Source organism: Seriola dumerili, unplaced genomic scaffold, assembly GCF_002260705.1.
Source record: "Seriola dumerili isolate Sdu_G_001 unplaced genomic scaffold, Sdu_1.0 BDQW01000025.1, whole genome shotgun sequence".
NCBI classification, from domain to species: Eukaryota; Metazoa; Chordata; class Actinopteri; order Carangiformes; family Carangidae; genus Seriola; species Seriola dumerili.
Window position 1 is genome coordinate 18129823 of NW_019174280.1, and position 16087 is coordinate 18145909.

General features: G+C 39.4%; 1 protein-coding gene across 1 annotated transcript; it reads right to left on the bottom strand.

Annotated features, from left to right (window-relative positions):
• Positions 1-1198: 1198 nt before the first annotated feature.
• rab15 (RAB15, member RAS oncogene family) lies at positions 1199-15188 on the bottom strand. The gene is made up of 7 exons (XM_022770311.1): positions 14868-15188; positions 6292-6352; positions 5514-5574; positions 4666-4743; positions 3947-4036; positions 3251-3316; positions 1199-3096 (listed from the first exon to the last, which is right to left on the bottom strand). The coding sequence occupies exons 1-7, from the start codon at positions 14989-14991 to the stop codon at positions 2935-2937; spliced, it is 642 nt and encodes a 213-aa protein (XP_022626032.1). The 5' UTR covers positions 14992-15188; the 3' UTR covers positions 1199-2934.
• Between the last annotated feature and the right edge of the window lie 899 nt (positions 15189-16087).

The following is a 16087-nucleotide window of genomic DNA, read 5'->3' on the forward strand; positions in this document are numbered from 1 at the left end:
ATTAAAGTGACCCCCAGAGGGCAATTACATTTATATGTCGTAACTGATGGTTTGGTTTATTTACTGTTGTAAATATTGCATATGTAACGCTATAAATTACTAATAGGTTTCTCACCATGACACATAAGTGCTTTACACTCTATAGTAAAAGAAGAAGGAGGAGAAGAATTAGACAATGTGGTGAACCTGTCACCTAGTGGTCAAGTTAAGAAGTGACACAAAAATGTTGTTTTTGCAAGTGGAATGAAGTTTGTGGACAGTTAAGTGCATAGAACATCAATTTGATTGCATATTATGTGATTTAACATGAAAAAAAATGAAAACATTTTTTAAAAAATTAACTAACGGTCAACTTACCAGCTCTTTTGGGGGGATTTCAACCATATTTCACAGTCTTCCTCGGTGGAATTTGCTCTGTTGTCAGGTATGAGTGAGATGAGGTTGAAAGCTCTGAGTAAAGCTAATGAGTAGATACTAGCTAGTTACAAATCAGTGAGAAAGACTAATTTAGAGAAATATTGCATTTACAGGATTTCTTTGAATGAATGTGATGGAATGCCTGATTTTGAAGCTCAATTCAGTACACTCAAGCTTATGTTGGTTAATGTTAGCTAACTTTAGATATTGCAGTGTATAGGATGTTATCTTGAGTCAGCTCACTGCCTTTATGACTCTTCTCTACTTGTGCCACTGTAACACGACTTTCTACAATGTATCATTATCCTGTATCATTGTATTGTTACACAGTTGCACTTAATCTGCCAAAATCTTCAATCTGGTTATTTTACCTATAAAAGGTTTCTCTCAGTTGAAGTTCCAGAAAATGTACAATGTCACAATGTATATTGATTCAGTGAGGTAAGATTTCCAATATTATTGCCCACCCCTGTCCCTGTACATCGGTATTGCAAAAATATTCTTATTAATATTTAACACAAATGACCCATCCCTAATTTGATGTGTCTTTCCATTATTTTCTTTGCTACCTTTACATCTAATTATTTATTACACTGAAAAAATTCTAATATACCATACCTTATTGTCCTGTTTTTAAGTTTAGAGGATAAATGCAGAATTTGGCCAATGCAGGGCAAATATGATTGAGCTCTTGTCTGTTCTTTCTCTGTCTTATGTTGGATTCCTGGGTCACAGCTTAACCAAGAAGACACCCTGACACTGAGTCATATATCTGCAAGTATTTACTCATAAACATCTGACATCTTTTCTCCAGGAATAACATGTTGAATGTTACATGTTGCATGTAATATATTTCCACAAATACAATTAGTCTAAAAGAAAAAAGAAAAGTTCTTGCAAACAACACAGATACATTGTGTATCCAGAACATCATTCAGTACAACACACTGCCATTTCACACAGTGCACACAGAAACAGTTGTTTTGAGTAGCATTTAGTAATACTAAGTTGCAAAAAAAAAGCCAAAGTTTGTCCTATGATGGTCACTCTGAGTAAGTCTCCAACAGGCAACTCTGGTCAAATGCTATACTTGTATTACGATCAGCTGATTATTAACTTCATTGAAGTTGCAATAAAAGAAAGGAAAGAAGAGTGAATCGCATGCAAAACTCTCGCTTGTCCCTTGTGAAATCTGAGGGGAACGGAGAAATGGCATCTCCACTGGACTCTGTACAAAACAGTGAGGACAGAATGACCAAAGACATTATTATATTCACGGAGGGAATATTTCAGACCATCTAAATTATCACTGCGGACTTTTTTTTTTATACAGCCCTCTAATGGTAATACGTTAAATTAATGATGTTCCCATCAAGATTTTATCAGTCTACAATGCTGTGAAAAACCTGGTATGTACAATGCAGTGATGGGCAGTTATCAAACCATCCAACGATAGGATATTTTCTGCTATTAACAAACTATAAAATAAAAAAAATCTTCAGTTTTGCTACAGGGAAATGGACCAATTCTGCTTGCAACGTTTCCCTCCCTCTCAATGCCTTAGTCAGGTACATGTGACCACTTAATGCAAAGATATTACAAGTTGCAAACTTCCTGTGTAGACAACATTTGCATGGAAATTTTAAAGCAAAATAATGACATGGCTGCATATATTAAGGATCCTTTCATTTAAAGTAGCCATTGCCAGTCGAACTACAACCAAAATCAGACAGCTAAGGAAAGAAGAAAGCGTGTCTGAGTATAACTTAACACTGAACAACTCTCCAGTGTGTGTGAGCTGTTTCTGCAATGCATATAGCGCCCTCTTGTGGTGATTTCTTACACTATATCTAATGCATTCAAAGGTAAAAAGGCTAGGGCTGCATGAGTGTTGATGCTCACATAAAGGAAAATACTAAAGAGGTGGAGGACAAGAGTAATCAGTCATATTGTTGTGTGCAAGGCATATCAGAAAATTAAAAATTTTCAAGTCAGCTGTGAAGAGTTCAAAGTCATTCCCTATCCTCTGCATCCGGACTGCTGTAAAAACTCTGTAAAGAAAAGATGATAAATTCTTCTTTTCCAGCTCTTCTGGAAGTTTTGAGGTTTTGTATCTAGTCTTTTCAACTTTATGTCAATTGCTGAATTCGTAGTGGACAGGAACTGCATCTGGTTACATCAAAGACACACTGAACTGAGCAGGAACTGCTTTAGATAAAGAACATTCTGTCCCACTGAGGGGAACTTTGACATTGTGACCTTCGGTTAGTTAATTCACCACAAACATTGCACTTTATGGCAAAATGTTTCCACCTTTGCCCTTGGAGCTGCTCTCTAATGGCTCATGTTTTGGCATTGCTCCGTGAACCAGGGGGGAGGGGGTGGCGTAGCTGGTTTCAAAATTGTAGCTATGCGTGTGTCTGTATATAGGCCTAATACAAAAGGAGACACATATTTTTCCAAGTGTGCAAAGTGTGTGGTGATGACATATATTCAACAAAAATGTATGCTATCTCTTTAACACCAGCAGCCTTTGGGTTGGTCGTCCGCCGCGCTGTCACCGAGTCCCTCCTCTTCCTCCAGAGCAGAAAGATTAAGCTCGTCATTAACAGACATCCGGAGAAGATCCAAGTCCTTTTTATTGGCCGCCAGCACCTGTTCAGCCAATCGTGTGAAAGTCTTGCCACGGGATAAAAGCAAGACGAGAGATAAGCTGCATTTATCAAGTCATTTCCTGCCATTATACAATAATGACCGCATGCATTGCTCGGATCTTATTACGGGTCTGTCATCTAGTCTAATTCCTTTTAACTGACTCTCCAGGTCACCTCACCTCTGTTATGTTATGGTTGGTGAAGGCACTTGTCTCAAAGAAGTCCATTCCATACGCCTTAGCCAACTGCAAGACAGATAACAATGACACATTCTATTTTCCTGATCCTTTTGATTTAGCAGCACAGACAACTGTTTCTTTTCCCCCTTTTACACAGATTTGTTACTGTCTGCTGCGGCCCGATGAAGTGGTGTGTTCAAGTGCAGCTTTTAATGAAAAATGTGAGGCAACACTACTGAATCACTACTTGTCTGCACTTGTTCTTTGAGGTCAAACCGGTGCATCAGGGCTCTTAGAGCTTGTTTATGAACTAGACACCCATGCCTACCCCTAAAATTTTAAATATGATGAGTATGAGCTTTTAGTAAACTCAGGCCCAGTTCTGTCGCAGAATACAAACTGAACCAAAGATTAAAGGTTTTTTGTGCAAAGTTTTCAGTCCAACTCATAGCCTCCCAATTTCAGTTTGTACACATACTGCATAAGTCCTTATTTAATCTTTTATGTTATGTTCCAAAAATGCATCATTTTATAAACATTTTCCAAAATCCAGCCTGACATATTTAGTATCTTTGGAAACTATGGCATCTCAACCAGTCTATAACAGGTAAATAATCATATCATCACTGGCCTCCGGTCTTGAGTCTAAAAATCTTTCGGGGAAATAGTTTAACAAAGAACCAGTGATTGACCCACCTTGATACCTTGCTCTGTGGCCACCTGCCTTTTGTCCACGTCATCTGACTTGTTCCCTACGAGGATCTTCTGGACCTTGTCCGGAGCATACTGCAGGGGTTTGCCATGTGAATAGGGAGGGATATTTACAGATAAGCAAGAGGAATGAAAAACTAAATTAAAGAGATAGGAAGAGAGAGACAGATTTCAAATGTCAAGAGAACAGAGAAGGAAGAAAACACAAGAACGACAGCGCTCAGGAAATGACACCTAGATTAAAAATATGTAGGAAGCGTGCCAAGATCAATAGTGTATATATTCGGATAAGCCCACAGAGGAAATTAGGTCCATAATGACTAAATTAATAGAATAAAATGGGAAATGGCAGGGGAAGCAGGGCAGATGAGACTGCTTTATGGAGACTCAAAGCCAATAGAAAAAAACAACTGCAAGAGGAAAATTTTCTCCTTCCAAAATTTATGACTACACATTTAAAAAATACGATGACAGGTATTTGAAATTGAAGATGGAACATAATAAACACAGCACAGCTGTCAGGTCAAAGCATTTGGTTTTTATCACACCATGTCAGACATGTGTTCTTTGTCAACTTGGAGCCTCTGCACAGTAAGTAGTTTTGTCAGTTTTGCCCTTTCTGCAATACAGGAAAAAAATGCTTGTTGATTTTCCACTGCGCTTGATTTATCCAATTCTTAAATCCCCAGATCTCCATGACTCACCTCGTCCACATCACTGGCCCACTTCATGATGTGTTGGAAAGATCGCTCACTCGTGATATCATACACCAGGAAGATTCCCTGAAAAGAGATTGTCAAAGATTTAAAAAACAGGTGAGAACCAGTGTATTTTAAAGCACTTTAGAGAGTCGTGTTCTCAATTTCTTGAGCCTTAAAAGCAGTATTTTAAAATCGGTGACATTGATATGATTACTGTAAACAAACCAGACCACCAATTGGAAAATTGGCAGCGTCTACACTGCATTTTACATTGTAAGCGACCGGCTGGGTAAGAAATCTGCTGATTTGTTTTATAGCACGAAACAGGAACAGGATAGTTTTCTTCCATTTCCATTGCCAGTTCCTGGTAAATGGACAATTCAATTCCACCCTCTTTAACCTCGTTAGAAGCCCAAAGCAAAATTCATATAAAATTATGCCAATGTGGCAATGGTTGCGTGTGGCCATGGAGAGCTAGTCATTATAACCTCACGGGGGGTAAAGGGGCGTGCTCTCTTTAATTAGGAGAAACAGTGCGCTTACAATGCCTCTGGTGTAAGACCAAACCCTTTTATAACATATTGCCATGATTTTGACAGTTTCTACGCTCTCAAGCAAACCTCCCAGCCGCCCTCTTTCAACACAAAAGCACCCAACATGCAGTTCAATCTGAGTACCTGAAGTAGTGCCAAGCTTTTGGCATGACTTATTCCTGTAGCTGTGACAAATTTAATTTCAGAAATAAATTAGATTTAAATTTGTTATGCTACTTCGTTGGAATAATATTGCATGACTATGTGGCAAATCACTTGCAGCGACAGAGTAAATGGAGGAGACTTAAAGCCAGCTACCTGTGCTCGTCTGTAGTACTGCTTAGTTATAGTCTGGTACCTTTCCTGGCCCGCAGTGTCCCTGTGCAGACAACAAACATATATGAGTATGCACACACAACACTTGTGAGGCTTTAATATGACAACATAAGGGGCAGTAAGCAGGGTTTTAGAAATACTGAGGTCATGAGTCGACATCCCACAGAAGATTTTAACCATAGACCTAAAATTCAAATTTCATGCTGATGTTAGCATACAGCTCGGAGCGCCTTTGTGCCTATATATGCTGCTGTAGAATCTTGTTAGTCCAATGTTACTGCCAGACTGAAAGATGATAATGCAGGACAAATGTTTTTAAAACTATGACTTCCAGGCTCATTTTGTCGCTACATATCAGCAGCTATAGTAAGTTCAGGCTCCAGTTTATAAAAGCCAACTTTAATTGCAAGTCTATGAAAGGACAGAGTCAAATGTAAACATAGTGAGATGAAAACTGCTGGAATCGGTTTACAAAATGCTTTGCAATGTGCAAGGGTCTCATTGTAGACCTTGAAATTCCTCCAGGTTACTAAAACCCCAAATTTCTCATGACAAATACAAAGGTCGTGACCTCAGTGTTTTCAGTAGATGCTACAGCCCTGAACATAACATCAGACAACTGTAAGTTATGATAGTTGTAGCACATTTGTAAATAAATAATATTCCCTCTGTCAGAACTACCGTCGAGTAATATCTAATAACATTTTGTTCATCTCATGCACAAGGCCATCCCACATTGTGTTTCATTCCAATATCCTACCATATCTGTGTCCGTACTTTGATACCATCTATTACTAGTGTCTTCATTTTGAAGTCGACTCCTGCAAGAAAGAGAGGATATGGTTAGGAAATACAATACTTCATCCACGGAGGAGCTCTGGATATGTTTGATATTCCTCCGGACGTGTGAGCGTGTGTGCTCAGGCTAAAATCCTCTGAATGTTCTCAGAGAGGTGAGTGCTCTCCGGCCAATAAGTGACTGAAATCAATTAGCCCGGCATGTCTTTTACAGACAAAGGTTCATGAGTGTCTGCTGCGGCTTTGTAACATCATAGAGGGCGTTAACACGATGAGAGCCCCATCATCATCCCTGTGTATTCAGCCTGTTAGGAGACGGGGCTAATGATCGGGTGAGCGCGGTCCTCGTTCAGGTCTCGACATCGATCACATCGGAGCTGAAGTATAAGGGAGAAGGGCAAAGCGCTATAGCTGAGCGCTGCATAACACCACAGAGGAACAGATGAGAGAAAAAAGAAGTCAATCTTTGATTTCTATAAAGACTATATATATATATATATAACAAAAACTAAATCCATGATTACTTCACTAGAAATACACTTTGTCAGAGTTCACAGAAAAGCAAAAGCTTACAGGACAGATTAAGTCTCTATCCAGAATAGTGCCACCAGTACTATTCAAGATTCTCCCATGCAGCACAACTCCACCTCCCTTAGAAATGTTTCACTAGACACAGACTCATTTCACTTTTTAATCACATGTTTGTTAAATGTTATAGGCTTATGTGATGTATAAATGTTGTTTCAAGCCTTCCCTCCATTTCCAGGTGTGTAATTCTGGTGGAGAATACAAATCTCTTATTCATTCAGTCCGACAAACCAATTTCAAGATTTCTACTCTAAAGAATATCAGAATCAGGCCTGCATGTTCAAAGCCTATCCAATAGTGGAATGTAAATTCCTTTTTATGTCATTAATCAACTCCAAAATCCTGTGAAATAATACAGAGGACCATGGATATCTGTCTTGATGGGATTTAATCCAAATGCCTAAATAGAGCATCTTTTTTCTTATCTCTTTTCTCTATGATTGTCTCCTCACACTAATGCATTCAAGTCAATAAAAAGCAAGCCCACAAGTTTCTATAGAGCACACTAATCCCTGAGAAATCAATTTACAGTTCATTCCAGTTAACCTGGCACTCAGCGCTCATGTGTCACAGCTGGCATCACGCTCAGAGAAAGAGCTACAGAGTCCGATCGAATCACATAAAACTGCTGTTTGTGGTTTTTATAGCTGCATTTAAAAACCACTGCAAGGTTTATATTCCAAGAGAAACAGCTGACAGGTGTACAATAGCTGGCCCTGGCTGATTTTGAGATTGTACATATTTGTTAAGAACAAGCTGCAGTCAAGCGAAGACCCCACAGTCTTCGCTTGACTCAGTGAGTCTTGTGCTCACTGACTCGACAGCGTGAGGCCTCATTTAAGTCGTGAGGCGGACTTTCTCTTTGACTAGAGAGCATTCAGACCAAGACTAAGTGAAAGGTCAGCATAACAATCAGTGGCTTGCCTTGCCTGAGGCTTGAAGAGAAAGAGGAGAGTAATGAAAAAGAGGCTGTCTTCCACTGTCATTGTCCAGCTGTATTAAGCTCCATTCATCCATGCAAACAACAATGGTTTATATGTGAAATGCAGATACAGACTAATGGATTCTCCAGCTCTACAGTGGGTGTCTAAAGGAAGCAGATGGATGAAATCTGAAAATTTTTTAATGGTTTACCTTTTTCGTTATTTCCATTCATCACGGAGGAGACATTACATACAAAAATGAAGTAACTGAAATATTGTGTTGTTCTTTTAATCTCTAAAATTATAAATGACTCTTATATATGTATTATTTCCCCTCTGTTTTTGTAGGATAAGCAGTATGGCTAATGGGTAAATGAAGGAATGTTTTTGAATTAGTTTCCCCTACTTATATATCAATGCGAGAAGATACAGAAATGAACATATTGTGGGTTGCTATGTACCCCAGTTACCTATATGGATAAGTGAGCTACTACAGGCTGAATCGGTGGGTCACATGCAGAGTAATACATTTAATCAAACTTCATACTAGCCTATACAGTATGAATGTAAGAACATAACCATGGCATGGCTTGTGTCACGTGCAGCATCGAGTTTCATTGAAATCCAGAAAACGATAAATAATGAATAAATACAACACAGGTATATATATATATATATATATATATACATATATATATGCACATTTGCCTTTATATATACACACACTACACTATATACAAACTTGTACCTATACATCCATAATCCTCACACAATGTAGCTATATCACCTGCAGTGTGGCTATAGTTGTGATTGAAGCAAGAGCTCCTGTTGCCTCAGCCTTCATGCGCTGTATTCTTCTTATTCATAATCCCAAAGAAAGAACCTTTAGAACCAAATGAAATGAAAGCCAGAGGTTTGTATTTAGATCACTTGGATATTTCCATCTTATTACTATCATTGCTTTTGATATTGTTATTCCACAGACCAATGTTTTGTTTTGGGTTTTTTTGTTCAATTTCAATAGTTTCAATAAAATAATGTTTAGGATGCAGGGAATAATTACATCCATTATATATGATAAAGCTCTTGTTACTTGTATCCAGAAGGTGTGAACTCTCTGGACATGTGTATGCATGTTCTGGTTTCATTTTGTGAAACATACAGGGCTCTGAGTCAATTTATGCTGGCAACTTTTTCTTGGAGATAAATAAAACCTATGAATAACTTTATCATTTAGCGACTGATGCGTATAATTACGTGAGAAGAACATTATTCAAAACTATCATCCAATCTCTGTTCTGTTCTATGTTCCATACAGTCACAACGCTCGATGAGCAACTCAGTTATTATCAGGTTTTTTTTTTTTACAAATTTGACACAAACCTCCCTCCATGTTTAAAACCTCTTATTATTTCTATGAGTGGTAGTGATTGATTCAATGGAACCCGTGCGTGTGCATGGCAGCGCGCACGTGTCGATTAAAAATAAGAAAATGAATCAAGATGACTACATGGGTAAGCTATATTAGAATAAATGGAAATCATTAGCAAGTCGATTAAACAGTTATATTTGGGAAACTTCAGCCCACAATGTCTGCTTCCAGCTGTTGAACAAATCAATTCTCCACGGGTAACCATCTGATTGCTTTGTATTGTTTTACAACAGCCGAGCAGAATGAGAACAAGGTGCAAACCACAGTGCAAACAATGACTGACCTTAGACACAATGGGCTAAGGCTGGTGTGAAGGTACACAGAATGTCTCTCTATGTTAGAGGTTTGATATTCAGATTGTTCTGGGTGTTTCCATCCCTACACTACAGCACGTGACCCACTTGCTGCACAACTGCTCAGTCTGCAAGGAGAGATTGTGTGGAAAGTCCTGTTACAGTTACTGTTACAGGACGGATTAAAGGTGAATTCGTGTGCTCTGCAGCCAAACATGTTGCATTCAAGAGCGGCCTTCAGTATGTTATTGTTTGGTTTATATTATCGGGAAATAAAGTACACTGTATTGAATTGAACTGTGTCTGTGACTTCTACGTATTTGACTTAACAGTACTTTTTCTGCATAGCAAACACTTCACACCTTTACTTTGCCAAGTTTTGAGAAACATTCAGCTGTTATAAAACTGTTAAATCCTAAGTCACAAAGAACAGCTTTAAAAAAAAAAAAAGCCATTCTACAGCTTCCCCTCTTCCCTTCAGAGGGAAACTGTGACAATGGGGACAACCACGATGTGCACAATATGAGAGACAGCAGTTAATTTAACATGGCAGCATTTCACAATCAGCAGTGTGAAAGCCATGTAAAACGTAATGGGTACACACCCATAACTGACTTGACTAATTACCAGGATGACTGTGTTCGACTATGCAAGACGGATTAGGACATGTGTCAGTGTGCTGTAGGTAATGGTGACAGACTCACTAATGGATGGACGGATGGACGCTCTGGCACTGACACAAATTCACTGGAGAATGGGTCTGTCATCCATGACTATCATTACCGGCTGAGGACAGCCAACAACTGTTAACAGCTGTTGTCTTTAGGCCACAGCAGGATCAAGGATAGACATTTTCATCAGTTATAAACTTGTCATCATTCTGTGCAGTTAAACTTTCTAATAATGAAATGAAATGACGATTTCATACCAGACCAGTGTTACACAGCATTTCTGTTTAGATCAGGATTTTGGTCAAACCCATGACTGAATTTAAATCCCTTCCAAAGGGAGAAGACTGAATGAACGCTGAGAGGAGAAAAACAGTTTAGCAAAAAATTTTAAAAAATCTTTTAGCTATCCAGGAAATGAATATAATTTTGATTCTATACTTCAGCCTGAGTGATGAATCTGCCAAACTGATACATCAGCTAATATGAGTTTAGCACAGATACATTGGTATTTACATATATTAGGGCCAATAAGTGACAGGAAATTACACTAGAGAAATGCCAAACATCATATATGTCTACGCACATAAGTGATGTCACCTGGTGATCAGTGTTGGATCTGCGCTGCTACTGGCAGAACACACCTGAATCTCCAACCAAACTGCTCGCAGTTGAGTTGCATTGTGGGTAATGTGGACAGCAGGTTTTGACAAAGAAGACTGTGTGGAGAATACAGAAGATGATAAATCTGGTTCTGCTGTATTGATTTTTTTTTTTTTGAATGCCGACCATGAGTCCGACTGTTACTGCATCGGAGTTGGTGGACTAATCTTTTAAGTGCTATGTGAGAAATGAATACTGGGCAATATATAATTATCAGATTTATTTGTATTGACCTAAAATGTACAGATTTGCTCATGTTATATCCTGCACCTTTTGATTTAAAGGTTACATGGAAAAACTTTAAGTGCCAAAAATGAACCTGTTCCTTGGTTCATGGCCTAAATTTTCACCAAATTTAACTGAAATCTGTATTTTTTGGGGGCCATTTTTATGCCTCATCAAAAGACACAGTGGAGAGATGAGAGACGTGCAACAAAAGTCCCCAGCCAGATGCAAACCAGAGATGCCACAGCACATCTCATATCAAGCAGTTTCTGACATAGACTGCTGCTGTAACAAACATGCTAACAAACAAACAGGATCCCAACTACATATAAGATGTAAGCTCACACCTTACAGTTCCTAGAAAGCCAACAGCATTCATTTCCTTGATAACCTGTTTACAGCAGGACGGCCATCTGTGGCATCTGTGATCCATGCCAGGCCCTTTAGACTAATGAACTCATCAAGCAGCAGTGGGCTGAGTGCATGACCAGGCCCTGACCACAACACCACTGGGATCACCACCGCAAGGACAGCTGCTTATTGAGCTATGATATAGAGTAGGGCCGCGCTCGTACTTCATAGGTATTTTGACAGCCGGTAGCTCTGAGGAGTCCGGTGACAAGACTGCCGAGGTAACAGTGACGAAGATTAAACTCTGCAGTGTGACTGAATACCATTACTAAATCATCTCTATACAGCTGCTCTCTGCCAGTGAAATGTGCACTCCAGGGCCCCGCTGAAAATGTTAGGAGGAATAGAGTGACCTGTTGAAATAAAACAGGATACCTGGCTGAGGAAGGGTATGTCAATCGTTCAGGTGAGATCAGAATTCCTGATTCCTGATTATTATTTTATAGTGAGCTGTAACCAGGGAATGAAGCCATATCCTCTGTGGATCCTATTGCCAGATTTGCTATTGATTGTTATCCTATTTCTGAGTATCTCAAAAAAAAAAAAGAAAAGAAGAAAAACCTTAGTGGATCAAAGCAAAGACAAAAATCTTGGCTTGAGTTTGAATGCAGCTCTCGCTCTGTGGTTTCAACTCTCTTTGTTCTGTGCACAAATTCTTTGCCGGTTCGAAGATTACAGAAATAATTTAAAAGACCACAAGACAGTAAAAATATATGGTATATCTGCTGTATTTCATGCAGCCTCTATAGATCATTGACCGTATCACTGTAAAGTTTTCTCTTTGACCAAAGAATACTGTGTTGAACTCTGGAAACAGTGGTAACTCCTGTCCATCTACCTTTGTGTGCTTTTGTTCTGGGGCTGTTTGTCATGACTTCAACCGGCATACAACAACATTTTGCACAATAGAGTGCATCAGTTTGGGGAGGGTCCAATTTCAGCATGACAATACTGTCGTGCGCACATTGAAAGAAATGGTTTTCTGAGTTTGGTCCAGCGCCTCTAGGATGAATCAAAACACAGACTACGATCCAGACCTCATCACCAAAACTTCAGTGCCCGATCTCACTAAAGTTCCTGTGACAGAATGGGAGAAAATCCCTGCAGCCAGCATCTAAAATCTATCGGAAAGTTTTCCAAGAAGGGCGGAGGTTGTTACAGCGGCATTGATGCCGCTGTAACTACTTCAATCAAGTAATGTTTGGGTGTCCACGTGGCTTTATTGAATACAACTCTCTGTGTGTGAGAGAGAGGTCCCAGCAGGTTTTGAGATAATTAAGAGCAAAAAGTGGATGAGTGGACTGTAACAGGAACTGGTGAATAATGGAGCTGCCCATCAGGGGGGCACGGGAGAGAATTTATATCCTTCTGTCACCATGAAGGTTGGGAAATTATTTATTGATCCACCGCAGGAGAGCACTGATGGTGGTCACTCTTGATATCTCTCTCTCTCTCTCTCTCTCTCTCTCTCTCTCTCTCTCTCTCTCTCTGAATTTTGTATTCTTGTTTAGTCTGAAGAGAGGTTTGAATTATCGCAGGCCCATGAAACACCTCCCAGCGTGGCCTATTGACACAGTCTGCTGCCCACAACTATTCAGTCCTGCATGAATATCTGGACTGCTCGGACGCAAGAGATATGCATGTGCAGGCTGAACGTTTCTTCTAAGAGGAATCAGAAAGGCTTGCAATGTACAACATGAGCATGACTCTACAGGGTGGAAGTCTCCTGTAGAGCGCTATAGGAGCACGACTTAAAATAGCATACTGCAGTCTGTGTAAGCATGTGAGCGTATATCACAACTGGCTGGAGCAGGTGGAACAACAAAAGCGTTTAAGATTCAGTGTGATGAGGCTCGTGTAATGAGCAGAAGAGTGGAAAACTGGATTTCTCCCACTGAGCACTCACGAATCATAAAGGCTTTGATTGTACTACCAAAGCTTCCAGGTAAAGGTCGAAAAATAATGTTAATAAATAATGTTACACTGAATAATTTATGGTCCAATTGTATTCTCTGTGTCTGTCTGTCTGTCTGTCTGCAGATCATACCCTGACCACCAGTTTCATGACTCATTGGGAAAACATATTATCTGTCTTTTCAATGAAATCATCCATCACAACCAGAGAAAACACACTTCCTGACTTTTACTTCACCCTCAAGCCACAGGGATTTCTGTATTTTGTCTTCTCCAAATTATGGACAATTACAGCAAACAGTGTCAGAAAGTAGATGCTAACTTTAATTAAAAAAAAGAAAATAAATAAAAAGAGCTTCCCAGGAGAAAATATGTCATTTAAGTGAACACACAAACACGCACTTGGGAGAGGCAGCCCAGGTGCCACAGAGGAGGAGATAAGATACTCCACCACAGCATGTGGAGAAAAAAAAAAAAACATGGCTCACTGTACATCCTTATTTCCCTAACCTCAAAGTGAAGCATGGTAATGTGCCTGTCATGCTCCACACTCTGAATCCAAACTATGCAGATAGATATACTGCACAGCCCTTAACTATGAGCAAAGAGGCTGGCTTAGCTCTGCTGAGCCGATACCATTTCCAGGGATGTGGCAAATCCGTGACAAAGTGTAGAAACTGATACTTTTAGTTGGTTCTACAGATAAAGACGGAGTTGAATATGTCAAAATCAGCCTTGTCACACAAGAACAGAACATCACATTTGTGGTGATAATGATTATCCATAAACCTTATTTTGTTGACTGAGGTTTAGTCAGATGTTTCCAAAACTGACATTATTATTTCATGTTTTGTGTTGAGATGAAATTTCATATGAAAGTCCTTGGCTCATTATAGGGATGATACAGTAAACTATCTAAACATAAATGAAACAATAAATAAATAAAACCATTCATCTCTTTGAGTAGGAACCCCTCAGAGCCCACAAAGGGACACCTGGGGACCCCCCAAACCTCCAGTTTAGCAGATAACATGGGAGCCTGATGCAAAACAAAGCCCATTACCTTATACCAAAGTCAGTGCCAAGTGCTGATAGTTAATAAACTCATCTGCATGATGCTGTGTTTCATCTTTCGCCTCAGGGCGTCCTCAACCAATGCAATCACGTTGATTTGATAATTAACACACTCTTCATTCCACTCCTCTAATGAAATTGAGCCATAGCCTCTTTAAACTTTAAACTGACCAAATCTAATTCATGAAATGTAGATTGAAAATCCAGTGGGCACAAAGAGAGAGTGCTGCGCATATGGCATCAATAGAAAAGGCTGAAAGACCACTGTAAAGCAATAGGAGAGCTAACGAATACAAGTGCAGAATAAAATTGAAGAAATAACTCGTGCTGGCGGTGCGGAGTCTTACCGATGGTGGAGATGTGAGACGGGTGAAATTCGTTGTCCGTGAATCTGCACAACAAACATGTTTTCCCAACCCCAGAATCTCCGAGAAGCAGGAGTCGGAAGAGAACATCGTACTGTTTAGCCATAGTGTTGGATGTAGTGTTGAATTAAAAAAGCCCCGGTCAGCTAACTCAGCGATGGATGACCAATCCCTCCCCACCTGCATCCCATGTCTGCTCAGATAGTCAACATAAAGCTTGGGCTTTGCTTCTTTTTGTTCACTGGTGCTGGGGTCGGTGGGTAGCAAAACAGGGATGCTCCAGCTTCCCAGGCAGCCTCCAGCTTCCAGTGGGTGCGGTGGACCACTGTCAAGCGAAACTCAAAGAGGAAAAAGCACTTCCGGCTGTGCTTTCCAGCATAAAAGCCTCAGTCACTTGAGAACATGTTGATTTTTGTGATTTTTTTGTAGGATATTCGGTAGCAAATAGCATGACTGCATGATTCTATTACATCATGACCATGGTAAAATAAAATTGTTAGTAATTACATTTCACTTCACAGAATTAATTGTATCTGATTATTGTATATATCTGCTGTTTCTGTAATTAACATTCAAAATCTACTTAATTAATTGAACAAACAAACATTAATTGTCATTTGCATTTACAGTCACATCTTCCATTTGCTAAGCATTTTTTTTTTAAATCCTTCAACTCAAGAAGGCCAAAATTAGTAATGGGCCCCTATGTATAAGTTTGAAATTAGTGACTAGTAGTAGTGTGATTAAGGATCTTTTTATTTTGTGAAATGCACCTGCAAGGACATGATATACTGAAATAGCCTAATAAAGGCCTTAAATTATCATTTTAGTCAGGGACCCTCTATAAGATGGGGCCTCAAAGTATTGTAATGGTGCAGGTGTTGCTTTAAGGGTTCCTATAATTTTATGAAAGCCCTTTTCAATCCATCAATTGTACCATAAATGTCCTTTCATCTTGTATAAAAATTAAAGTAGCCTAATGTGTATTAATGCAAGGCTGGATTACTGGGAAATGTGGGCAATCTACCCTGAGGCCCTAGGCCTTCAGGGGCTCCATAAGCCCCAGGCTTATTGTGTAACAGTTTATTTTTTTGTTTGTTTGTTCTGGATTTCATTACTTGCAAATGTATTTGGGGGTTTTAACCATCTTGTAGAAGGGCCATGTGTCAAAATGTTATATCTACATAACCCTTATACTGTAT

Excerpts from the sequence above, each read along its gene's own strand:
- rab15 (XM_022770311.1), bottom strand. The coding sequence starts at position 14,991 with ATGGCTAAACAGTACGATGTTCTCTTCCGACTCCTGCTTCTCGGAGAT. Across the intron at positions 4,744-5,513 it reads AGTACTACAGACGAGCACAG|GGAATCTTCCTGGTGTATGA; the intron begins GTAGCTGGCTTT and ends ATCTCTTTTCAG. Across the intron at positions 3,317-3,946 it reads CCACAGAGCAAGGTATCAAG|TTGGCTAAGGCGTATGGAAT; the intron begins GTGGGTCAATCA and ends TCTGTCTTGCAG.